The 12,600-nt window shown below is 41.8% G+C and overlaps 1 protein-coding gene across 2 annotated transcripts in view; it reads left to right on the plus strand.

The window, feature by feature from the left end:
- CSMD2 (CUB and Sushi multiple domains 2) overlaps positions 1 to 12,600 on the plus strand; it is a 285,673-nt gene that overhangs the window by 117,957 nt on the left and 155,116 nt on the right. For both annotated transcript variants that reach the window (XM_032202121.1, XM_032202122.1), the window contains exons 6-7: positions 3,266 to 3,378; positions 9,886 to 9,963. In XM_032202121.1, coding sequence (XP_032058012.1) covers positions 3,266 to 3,378; positions 9,886 to 9,963 — 191 coding nt within the window. The remainder of the gene's footprint in view (positions 1 to 3,265; positions 3,379 to 9,885; positions 9,964 to 12,600) is intronic.

The raw sequence follows: 12,600 nt of genomic DNA on the forward strand, positions 1-12,600 counted from the left end.
CCTGACCTATCCAGTCTGGTGCTGGGCAGCGTGATTTCATTGGGAATGAGCCCTTCTTTCTGCTGTTGTGCACCTGCAGACTCAGTGGCAGCAGCAGCTGAGAAAAAGGTGGGAGATGGGGATGCTTTTGGTCCGGCTGCGTGACGGTGGCTTGCCTGCTGCCTGGATAACGTGAAGCAGGAGAAGCTGCAGCCCTGGGATCACAGCTTGCAGCTTCCAGCACGTTCCCTCCTGCAGCACTGGGTTTTGTCTCCTCTGTAGCCCCGAGTGCCAGATGGAGCTGCTCAGGTGAAGCAACCTGTGTCAGAGGTAGGGATTTGATGTTGGGTGGGTGGCCATCTGCAGGCACAGTTCAGCCCACCGCAGTGGTTTGTTTGCTTTGTTCTTTGGGAGGGTTCCCCCCCTCAAAAAAAAACAAAAAAAAAAAACAAAACAAACAAAAAAAAAAACCACAACTGTTGGTGCTTTTCCTGTGGTGCATGGTGCTGTACCGTGCATCCATCCTGGACACTTCCATGGGGTACCCAGCCAAAACAGCCCTGCTGAGGCTCTGTTCTTAGCCTGAGACGTGTGTGAGAAGGAAGCAGCTGCTTTCTTCCTCCTTGCCATCGCTGTTAGTGTGTCTCAGCTGGTGCTCCAGTGCTGCTTCAGTGCAAAATCCGAGTTGGATGCCGATGGCCAGCAGCATCTGGGATCTAAAAGAGCTCCAAATCCTGCAACCTGACGTTAACAATGAGCTGCTTAACTTCAGAAATAAAAGGAATAGGGAGATAAAAGTGAAAAGAGGGAGTCTGTTCAGCTAGAGCCCTGGAGAATACAGTCTTTTTGTGAGCTGAGAGTTTGAGCAGTGGTGTGTATGGAAATGAGGACCTGATAGTGATTTCTTGGCTGATTTAGTCCTTTCACAAAGCTGTCAACGTCTTAAGCAAGTGACATATGGTGCTGATGAACTTCCACGCAGGAAATTCAGGGAGCCATTGTCCCTCACCCTAAATCTTCTGTAATACTTTACAGCAGCGCGAAGCACTTGTGGTTATGACTGGTTATTTCTCTATACTTCTGCTTTTGCCTTCAGAATTTAATTTTTTTTTATGGTATTGCAAAGGTAGCAAGTAGTACTGTACGTTAATTTCTCCAACTGGTTTTCAATGTGTCAATTCACTCAGCTGGTTGAATTCTAGCATTTCACTTTATGTATGCAGGATTCTTGGAAGTTAATAGCGGACAATTCGTGGATGTAGAAGTAGGTGTATGTGTAAGTAAACCACTTGTCAGCAGGCTACAGAATCTACTTCTCAAAAGGATATGTAGTAAAAATGGGCTGGGGGAAGAGGAGGGTGAAATTCTGCAGCATTCAAGCAGGTTAACTTTATTCCTCTCTAGTTCTTACATCAGGCAATCGAATTACTCAGCTCTGCACAGTTATGAAAGCAAAATTTTGCTCTGCATAGCTAAAGATTCTTTATGAGAAGTTTGACTATTGATTCCAAATAATAAAAGAGTCTTTGGGGGTAAGAGTATTAAGTTTAAAGATGTTGTCATAACAACCAGCCATGGTAACTTTTTCAGAATTGGTTTTAGACATCCCATGTTTGATCTCAGCCCAAAACGTGTTTGTTGGAACTTAATTATTTGAAAAAGTATCAAATTAAAACAGTTTCAGCTAACTTTGAGTTAAGCAAGGATGGAAAGACGCCATATAGAAATCATTTTTGGAAGACCTGCTGTTTCAAAAGGGTCGACAAAATTGGCACAAAAATATCAATAGAGAAATTTTCAGCAACAATCTTAAACAATTTTATAGTGTAAAGAGTGTTTTCAGTCATGCTTCATAATTATGCAGAATTCAGCTTAACCCTCCAAAATAATACGTGGTTTAGTCTGTACTGTAGGTGGCAGAGATGCATTAGTTATGCAGCATAATCATCTCTGCTGCTTCATTAGCAGAGCAGGATTACGCTGCAGTTCATCTACCATTAATAAATAAGCTGCCAAGTATCAGCCTGCTCCCCTGCTGTTTGCTTTAGGAAAAAATAAAGTACCTTTGGAGGTGTTAGGTGAGTGAAGGACTTTTAAAATACTTTCTAGGCTTCAGTTCTACTCCTGAAATTGGGTAGTTATATTAAAAATGCAAGTATCCTTCTGAATCTAATAGATATATGGAATACTTTTACCTTCATCTAAAAAAAGCACAGATATTGAAGTGCTAATATTTTTAAAATAAGTGACAGTCTGTGATTAAAAAAATCAAATGGGCTTTAGCTAACAATAATAGGATTCCATAATAGCTTTTGCCATGGTGGTGGTGTTCACCTTAGCGTGGTTAATGTTAACATAATGTAGCTCAATTCAAGGGTGCTGTGACTTAGGTAAACATCGTTCCGTACTAAGGCTTGGCGTGTGACAACTCAACCAGGAATTATGACCTAAAGTTTAATAAAGCAAACAGTATTTTTTTATTTTTTTTTTTAAAGAGGTATAAAGTGGTACGAAGAAAAAAAGTTGTTGAAGGACTGATAAAGGGCTGTGGAGCTTTTCACCTCATGTTTGATGGTTATAATCTTCTCCGGGTTGGGATAGATCATAAATCATTGCTTCCTGCTGCCTATTCCAAGTAAAAGAAAATTGTTCTTGCAATGCTTTATCTCCCTCAGTTAAAATAAACTTTATTCTTTTAAAGAAGAGTTACCCAGACATGAAGACAGGAACTGAATGAGCTTGAGAGCCGAGCTCACCTCGCTTGCTTTAGATGTAGTATGCCCCTTGAGATGATTTTGTGATTTCAGTGTGATATCAATAAGATAACAAAAGGTGACGGTTATGAAAGCACTGCTGCTCGGGAGGAACGTGCAGAGCTCCTCTACTTCAGTGCGGTTCTGTTCCTTCCACTCTTCTTTGTGGTGCAGGAGTGGCCAGCTGCAGCAGGTGCTGCTATAAATGCCTCCCAAAAGGGCTTAAGGGCTTCCTTTCCCTTCTCCCCTGCTAGCTGGGCGTGGGGCAGGGCTGCATCTTCCTCAGCTCCATCCCCAGGGTGCTCGCAGTGGCTGGGAGGACTCATGCATACCTCTGGGCTTTGGGGCTGAATGCAAAATGAGTGTTCTCATCTGATTTTTCTTTTGTATGGGGCGCTTGCTTTGAGCATACGGAACTCATTCAGGATCTCGGATGTTCGTGTAGGAGGAGGGTTGCCTGTGGAAGGACAGGTGGGTTTGGTGCAATTCACAGTCCAAATAACATTTGGCTGTTATCGGTTGGTTTCTTGCAGGTTTACCGGAATGAATCTGCCGGCCCCGGTTATCAGCAGTAAAAACTGGCTGCGGCTTCACTTCACATCAGATGGCAACCACAGGCAGAAGGGGTTCAGTGCCCAGTATCAAGGTAAATACTTACTGCCATGTTTGGTTATTCATTATGCGCCTTTAGCCAAACTTTTTTTTTCTCTAGGAATCCACAATTAACTTCCTGTATGATTATTCTCTGCTGTTAACCTTAATTTTCTAGCTGGGTGTCCAGGTGTTGTCGCATGGAGAGCTGCTCTTGGCAATGTATTGGAAATGCAAACACTTGAGAGCTACTGGAAGATTCATTTGCAATGTATGCTTTGTTAGAGGAAGCAGATGTTCCTTTACCTGCAGCTTCACAGAAGGTGCCATGTGGGTAACGGCAGCACAGACAGGGTGCCACGAGGCAAAGAGCAGTGCAGTCTCACAGTGACTGTCTGCGTTTTACTCTATGCTCAAGTGAGATGTTGCTGGGTGTGTTTTGAATGAGATCTAAACTATCCTGTATTTACTGGTTGTCTGTAGAAGAAAAAAAAATCAGGATTGGGGTCTAATAATGCTGTTGGGTAAGAGGAAATTCTCTGGGATACAAACTGAGCAGAGACAAGCTCCCGATCTGAGGCTTGTCGACAACCGTGGGGCACTGCAGTTCAGTGCATCCTTTGTGCGACCAAATGGTCACCAGAACAGGTGGCTTTGAGGGGCTTATTTAGGGCTGATTACATCCTTCTCCCCAAGGATTTTGGAGGTTTTTGTGGGTGCCGTGGTGCAGCATTGCTTGAGGCAACCAGATCCAAAGGCAGGGTCAGGAATCGGGGCATTGAAGCAGGGAAGGAGCAGGAACATCTACCCAGCTCCTCATCCACTCTCCAGAGTTTTTTCTGTGTTGTTCAACAGCTTTCCTCAAAAGGAGGGAACAGGACATGGATAAAGAAAAGTGCCATAGCCCTAGACTGACAGGAACAACGTGGCAGGGAGATGATGTTCCTTTCATAAATGTATAAACCAGTTCTGTTTGTTCCGTGTTTGTTTAACCTTAGCAATGTTGTCATGGCCTCAGCATGGGCTTTGCTTTTATGAATCACTGTTGCTGCCTAACTTTCCTCATAGTCCTTTAATGTATAAATTTCTTTATTCTAAATTATAATTAAAAACAGGTTTTTTTTTGTTTTTGTTTTTTGACTGTGTAACACAAATGACTGCACGCAGCTGATGACTCTTGATACAGCATTTTCCTTTGCAGTCATGATTGCTGCTTTCTATTAAAACACCTGTATGAATCATCCTTTTTTCCTAAATAGAAAAGTAAAGATTAATGTTATAATTTCCTCTGATTAGATAAATGTCAGGGGGTTCTAATCTAGCACACTCCTTGGAAACTTTTGTTAGATATAATGAACTGTGCTTTTGTGTATTGAGTATTTAAAAGATGAACTTAAAAATGTGCTGTTGAAATGGCATAGAGGGAGGACCTCTAACTAGGTGGCAAAGGGAATCTGAAACCCATTCTTCAGTAACTTGCTGGTTTTATGGCATTTGTCAGGGTCTCTCCATCTGTTAAGAAAGATTTCAATACTTAAAAGAAAAAAAAAAAAAAGCACCAACAAACAACAACAACAAAACAACCTGGGGATAAAGGCAGGATTTTTTGCAGTCAATGGAATTTGTGTCTACAGAACATTAAAGATGCCAATGCAACTTCAGAAAACTCAGCATAACCCTTTCAGAGGAGCACAACCTTGTTTGAACATAAATATTTTAATGGAGATAAATAAGTAAGTAGCTACAAAATAGGACATGTAATGCCAGATAAAGTAGAGCAACTAAAATGTGTTTCTTAGCAGTAGAGCTGTAAGTGAACCTTGGGATTGTCCAAGAGCAGGAAGGAAGGGAGGGTTAGGAGGAATCTAATTCGTTGTCTGTTTTCCAAAGATGTTCCCCGTTTATTAACATCCTGTATCCTCTGAGACAGCATCTGGCTTTGTTGATAATCTATAAGAAAGTCATTTCCCTTCCAACTTGTTTAACATTGATATGTAGTTTTAGCAGAACGCCTTCTTCATATGTTCCATTTCAGCTCTTCCTAATCCATGCCCTCGTTTGGACATCTCTTTATGAATGTAAAAGCAAGGTGAGATATAAACAGCCCATGTACAGGTTCTCTTTATGTTGAATACAGTTAAATTCATGCCTTTGCAGGGAGAGTGGAAGTATTTTTCCCTTCCCTGTTGCTTTTATGTAAGGTGAATCTTGCATTCTTGCAAATAGCGTGTCCCACACCCTGTGAAAGCAAATGGAAGGGGCCATAGATAAATTGGTGCATTGATCTTTTTTCTTTCGTCCTCCCACCTCCTGCTCCCTCTGTCTTCATTCACGAATACGTGCTGTGTACCTGCAGGTGATAAGAAAATAAGCTCGATGTGCCTTGCTCAGGACAGGCGGCAGTAGGGGTTAGAAGCCAGGTATTGTCAGTCATCAGCGTAGCGATGAGGTACTGTAAATGAGGTAATGAAAAAGCTGCTGAATTCAAAATGATGCTAAACAGATCTAAATAATGATCTGCCTGGTGTAGTCCATCTCTCCTGCACATATTTTATTGCTTAAATAGGATCCTGAATTGCTTTTTAGCTGATTGTTACCAACACATAATTGCATCTTTTATTGATCTAACCCTCCCCATTCCCTTCCCCTTCTGTCCTGCACTCTCAGGTAGAAAGACAAATGGGGGTGAGTTTCAGCCCGTAGCACAATGCAGAATACTGGCAGGCTTGTCATCTTTAATAATGGTCTGATGAACTATTTTGCACATATTGCACCACCTAATAGGCTTTTAAAAATATGTGTATATCTATATATCCTTAATTTTTGGCAGATCTACCAATCCTCATCTTGGATCACGATTGTGGGCTGCAAAGGGGATAGAGTGTATGCTCTGCAACCTGTTAAGTCTCCTGAGCAATCCTGAGAAAAAGGGAAAAAGAGGAAAATTCAGGCACTTGTTACAGGCTCTAACTCCTAAAGCTGTTTAAGCTGTTCCTTAGACTAGCTAATAGCAGGCATCAATGAAGGAAGGGTGTCATTTTGCTAGGTATGTGTACAATCCTATGGGTGTTTGAAAATGGTTGCAGGTGAGGGAACGTGATTTCTCTTCACGTCCAGCTCAAGTGAGAATCCTTGTAAGCAACCTGCAGTAATACCACAGATGATACTAGAGCACCCCAGCAGGAAGAAAATAAAGTAGAAATCCGATTCAAGCCAGCCAATATATCATGGCAACCCCCCAGCAAGGGAAACAGAGTTTCATGGAATGGATTTTTGCTGAAATATGGTGTTTTTTGGTTTTTGTTTTTAAATTAAAAATAAATAAATGTCTCCTTAAATTCTTATTTAGAGCAACATGAAACAGTTTAAATAAAAAAACATCCCAGACTGCTTGCTTGCTGGAAAAGCTTTGTAATGTCATCTTTCAAATTTGACAGGACACTGAGCATTCCATTAGATCTATCAGGTACGTGTGAGCAGCAAAACCCTCCAGAAAACAGAGTAACTTCTGTTTGTCCAATTAGCTTGACACAATCCTTTGCAGTACCGTTCCACATTCAAATTTATAAACAATATAGATTTTCATATATTGGATTTTTGAGGGCATAGCTAGGGGAATTGTTCTTATTTATTTTTTTAAAAAAGAAAATAATATACTGTATTCTGACTTGCTCTAATCTAAATTGAGTCATTTGTAAACCTTGACTTCATCATTACATCTCCGTGTAGTAAAATGAAGGATTAAGGAGAGGGAGTATGCAGTGAGCTCATTACCAATTATCATTGAAAGAGACGGAATGCAATTAGGGTAAACACGGTCCGTGCTTCATGGGTAATGTAGTTCAGCCTCCATATTTTAGGATTGATCCCTGGTAGTGACAGTCTGCTTTCCGCTGCTTGTTTTCATTACCGTTGGGTGCTTTTGAGCTAAGTTTTCCATTAGAGTCACAAATCTGGAGTGGGTTTTCTTCTGTGGGCCTGATCCTAAAGGCAGGTCAGGAATAAGGTCGAACCTTTTGTCATTGCTGAGACACATCGTGGCTGTGGTGTCAGCATCAAGGCCGCAGGCACAGGGATCGAAAAGCTGTGGGCTGGTGATGGAAAAGCTTTGCTTGATCTTTAGGGCTCCAAGCTTGCATTACCATGCAGAAATCAACAGGGCAGTGCTTCTACTTGTGTGACCAGGAGGCACGGTTACTGGTAATTGCGTGAAGTAACTTCCAATGGGGAGGTGCAGAGGGTAAAAATGAGAATTAACTTTAATAAAGCTCCTCTCTTACTGGTGGTGCTCCGAAGCATTTTACAGAGCAATGAATTAGATACTGCACAGTCACGAGCCATTCTATGGCCTGTAATAGCTCAAATGTAGCTGTAGATACTTGGGTCTGACAGTGTTTTATTGACTGGGAGGGAATGTTGGCCGGGATTATGAGCTTCCCCGTGTACTTGCTTGGTACAAAGCCTTATTACCTGCGGCGTTTCGGAGGGCAAGGCACTGTTATCCCCATGGCAGTGGGAGCACTGTGCTGCAGAGTCTCAGCACCGCGGGGCCAGGAGCTCGGTGTCCCCAGGGAGAGCAGCTGGGCTGAGCAGGGTGCTGGGGTGCCCACGAAAAGCACCCCGTGAGCAATTCCCGCTCTGGTTTTGCAACAGGGTGCACACCTGAGTGCTGCCCCGACCTGAAATGGTGCTGCCTGGGTTCATCCTACACAGTGAGTGTGTTATTAGTCCTGTAATCCTGGGGATTTTTCATTTCTCATTTGTGCTTTAAAGCTGTCACTGTTCTAGTTGAGACAGGATCCAGATTTCCCCAGAAATTTTAGATTTTGTAGCCTCGTATTCTCTTCTTTAGGCCCTTGATTCAGTGAGTTATGATAAAAACCTTGAGCTCAGACTACAAAGGTCCCAGAATTGTCGTAACATGACCTGAAGGGATATGTTGCTGTTTGGGACATTCAGAGACGTGCTGCTTTTTTCTTGGAGCGTTTGCAGATGGATTACAGTCAAAACGAAACAGGCATGTCGTAGATTTGCTTTGAAATTGGCATACTGTTAATTATTTTTCCCTCTTTATTAAAAAAAAAAGGCAATAAACCTCCAACAGATTAAAGATACTAATACTAGACAACGTAAGCTTTTCTTCATGAATATTTTTAAAGCTAATTCAGACCTCAGTTTGAAGTTATGCTTTATTTAAAGAGAAGGCAAAAAGCTTTAGCCAAATAATGAACAAAAAGCTCCAAGCTAGCATCTAGCAGAGTAAAAGCGCTACCTTAGGTAAGCTTCAAGGAATAATGCTTGACATCTCCCTGTCTGAAGCTCCTGCAAACAGATGTTACTAACATTTTCTAAAGCCAAAAAAAGTATGATTAAAAAAAAAAACAACTCGTTAGTTATATTGGTAATTTTTCTTGACAACTTTGTCTTCAAAATGTGCTAATTTAGAGATCAAAGTAGGATGAGATAAAGAACGAGAAAAGAACAGTTTGAAGTGAGAGATGGACTGCCTTTCTCCACAGATGATAACTGGCTCATCAGAAAAAGGATAAACTGATACGGGCATCATGCTTTCTGATGGGAAGTTATTCTTTCGCTGCATTAACTTCAAATATGCCAGTAAAATTTCTGCTGCATCTTAGTCAAAAATATCTGTATTTACGCTGCAGGGAGCTGTGGTGTCTCTCTACGGGTATCCAGAGGGTTTTGATGGCGTGGATTTTGTGCAAAACCCTCTGGTGTAGAGAGCCTCGGTAACAGCCAAGACTGGAGAATAAGAACAAATAGTTGCTCGGTTGTGCTGGGAAGCTTCCTATCGCCTAGAAGGACGGGACTCTTTTGGCAATGGATAGATCAAAATCTTGCTGCTACCCTTGCGTGTTTTCTCATCTAGACAAGGTTTAGAGCAGGGAAGGTCAGGACCTGTGATGGAATAGTCATGAAGATTTTATAATTGAGATACTTATGGCTATTAACAGTGGGTCTGTAAATCTGTACTACTCTTTGCCAGTAATGTGACTTTAATATTGCCCTTTTGTTTGATAGTTTACTGCCTTTTTATTAATCTAATGCTTCTGTAGTTCTCGTGTACAATTTTCAGGTTATGGCGTGTCCCTTTTGAGAGCTGTATTCCCATAGAAGCAGAGAATGGCCTTGCTCTGTACTGTGTTATAATGTAGTAATGCATCAGCAAAACCAAGTGGAACTTACCATTTTGCTCTTGAGATCCCTAAAGTCTCTTAGATCTTCCCTCTTGTCCATTTTCCAGTTTTGGTACATTAAGCAAAATGGCATGGTTCCAGAGGGTTGGGGATTGCTTGCCCAATTTTTATATTCAATTGGGTCAGCTGGACTGGGTCATTTCTATGAGGACACTGGTCCAGATCTAACAAAGGCAAATGAACAGCGGAACCTTGTTGAGGGCTTCGGAAAAGTTGTCTAAGATGCATGATGTCCTAGAGTTTGGGTAGTGTACAACTGTTGCTGTATTCTCATTTTAAATAACCACTAATGCTTAGCTAAATCCTGTCCTTGTATTTTTGCTTTGTTTTAAATCTGTCTCTAGTCAAAAAGCAAATGGAGCTGAAGTCCAGAGGGGTGAAGCTAATGCCAAGCAAGGACAATAACCAGAAGACATCAGTGTGTAAGTTTTCTGGCTCCTCCGTATGCTCTCTTTGTATAATGATCTCCTTGAACATTTCATTTGACTTTCCAATAATCTCTAAAACTTTGTCACTCTTGAAAGTTTTAATGCCTTACCCTCTCCTCCCTTTGCATTACTGCATCACTTCCTTCCAGTGCTCTATTCACAAGCATATACTAACCCCTTAAAGTGGGAACGCAGGGGATTGGTGTGTGTGCATTTAATATATACTGTATGCATCCTGTTTGGTGGCAGACTGGGGTTCATTATTTGTCGTCTTTTAGTTTGGAAAGTGTCAAAATGTAAACAACGTTGAAAACTGAATTAATGTTACTGTAAATTTAGGAGAAGGGCTAAGGAACCACAAAAAACAAGTGTTAGAAAACGTACAGAATCAGTAGCAGTCTCTCTGTTTTTCTCTTTGCATTTTATGTAATTATTTGTTCCTGCAGAAAAATCATGCCACTTCAGTCTGCAAAAGCTTATACTACTGACTTCCGTGGTCCCCGTATTAGTTTCTCGCATTCAGTATATCAAGTGTTTGATATCTGTTAGAGGTGTGCTCAGAACGTCGCTTTGTCACTGGTGTGTTTTCCTCCTGCAGTAAGTGAATCTGTTAGGTCATTCATCTTTGCATTAGGTTCCTTCCGAGCGAGACTCGGAGTTTCTTTATGCATGTGGCTCTGGGCAGGTGACTGGGCTCTAAAGGGGACTCAAGATTAAACAAGAAGGATCTGAATTAACTCCATGTTATACCGTATAGAAATTTAAATAGGAGCAAAGTGCAGTATTTCCTAAATAGTTTTCTGGGGGGAGGATGTAATTGTTCATTCTCTGCATAGTCCATTGCACCCATCAAAGAGGTACTGTTTGGACATTTCACTCGCCTGAACTTCAGATGCAAAATTCAGTTAAGAAAAATGGATGAACTGAATTTAAAACATCACTCACTGTCTGTCTGAAATGAAAATGGCTCACTTTTAGGTTCACATGAGTGCTTGTAGTCTCCAGTTATACAAAGAGAAAGGTCCAACGAGGTAAACAGCAGGATGTAAATTGCCCAACATCTCCAGAGTAGAAAATTCTGGGGTGTGTTTAAAGAAAACAAACTCACTTTTAAGAAAAGCCCTGTATCCAGGATGCTTTTGGTCCTATGAAATATTCTTGCCAAGAAGAATTTAACCTTTTGAGGTATGATAAACAGTTGACTTCACTGAGGGTGAAATTACGTTGGAAAATACCTCTACCTTTGATTGTGTGGGCACCGGAGCTCCAGAAGATGTGAGGATGTGTTTGGTGTGGGATTTGTGTGGTCTCGGATATTGGGGTTTGTGGGGAAGGGAGTCGTAACCAAGTGATAAGTGTTGGCCTGTTTTGTACTTGTTAGTTTACACTATATAAGTGTCAAGAATACATAGGATTCCCATTTTGCCTTCCTGCACACCCTAGGATGCTTCCCAGTAGCATTTTCTTCAGTTGTTATTGAATGTTACAGTACTAAACCGAAGGACCCAGAACAGCACTCTAAATAAATTAGTGTACGAAGTGCCCATTGTGAAGCTGAATGTTTCGGTTTCTCTGTGGCCAGGTAGCAGCAGTCTGCTCTGCTCCTGGTTTGTGTGTCAGGACCATTGTCAGCACTAACCCTTCAGGGGGTCCTGAGGAAGGTGCTGGGGGCTGAGTAACAGACCACAGCTGAATTTTCCTTTTTAGTGTACCCTGCTCTGTCTCAGTCGTGCTCCACTTCTGAGGATGAAGTTGTAGGAAATTCTTGGTACTTCTGCCCAGCCTGTCCTCACCCAGTGGAGAGCAGACTGCAGCCTTCAAAGCTGCCAGTTCAGCACCCTGTGCAGTGCTCCTCATGTCGTATTTGATAAGGAGAAACAGCGATAGGAGGGCAGCTTAGCCTGAAATCTCTTAAGGTATATATCACTATACAGTGATAGTGCTGTGGCCCAAATTCCTTTCTGTTACCAGCAGGGTGTTTGGTGCAACCCTGGTGTCTTTAGCTTCGTCCACGTACGCTGCTCTCAGCAATGTCTGGATTGTAAACCCCGATTAACCTCTATCCTGCACAGCCTTCTGCTGCCACACTTCTGTTACAGTAAATTTTCAACCTCAGGAATGCTGATTCTGTAGAAGATGTCTCCAGAAAATGGTTTATTTTCAGAAAATGGAGCCTGAAGTGTTATCTTTTTTTTTTTTTTCCCCCTTGCTTTTTTGATTTGCTTGGCTAGCCGTGCCCTCTCTTCTCTGAAACTTTCATGAGCTTGTGAGCTATGCTTCAGTAGTGGTTATACAGGTGGGATAGGCTGATTAAAGGCCTCTGAAGTTTGCTCGTATTGCTATAATCATTTCATCTGGCTCAAATATCAGAAATTTAGAAATGGCTGTGTCTCTCGGTAAAAGCTAGAGCTATACCCTGCTTTGCTTTCAAATCCTTTCCTGCCAGCAATGGTTTCTAGTGGTCTTTGCACCTCTCCTAAAATTCTCCCTTGAAGAACCTGTTGTCACATAAGGCAGCTTGCAGCTACGTGCTTAATACCCTATAGGTCTTTCAGAGGATTTCAGTTTTGCTGGATGGATGCTGTGGTTACCTGCCAGATCCTACCTCACCAGATTAAACTCTGTTTCACA

The sequence above is a fragment of the Aythya fuligula genome, chromosome 23, assembly GCF_009819795.1.
Source record: "Aythya fuligula isolate bAytFul2 chromosome 23, bAytFul2.pri, whole genome shotgun sequence".
NCBI lineage: Eukaryota > Metazoa > Chordata > Aves > Anseriformes > Anatidae > Aythya > Aythya fuligula.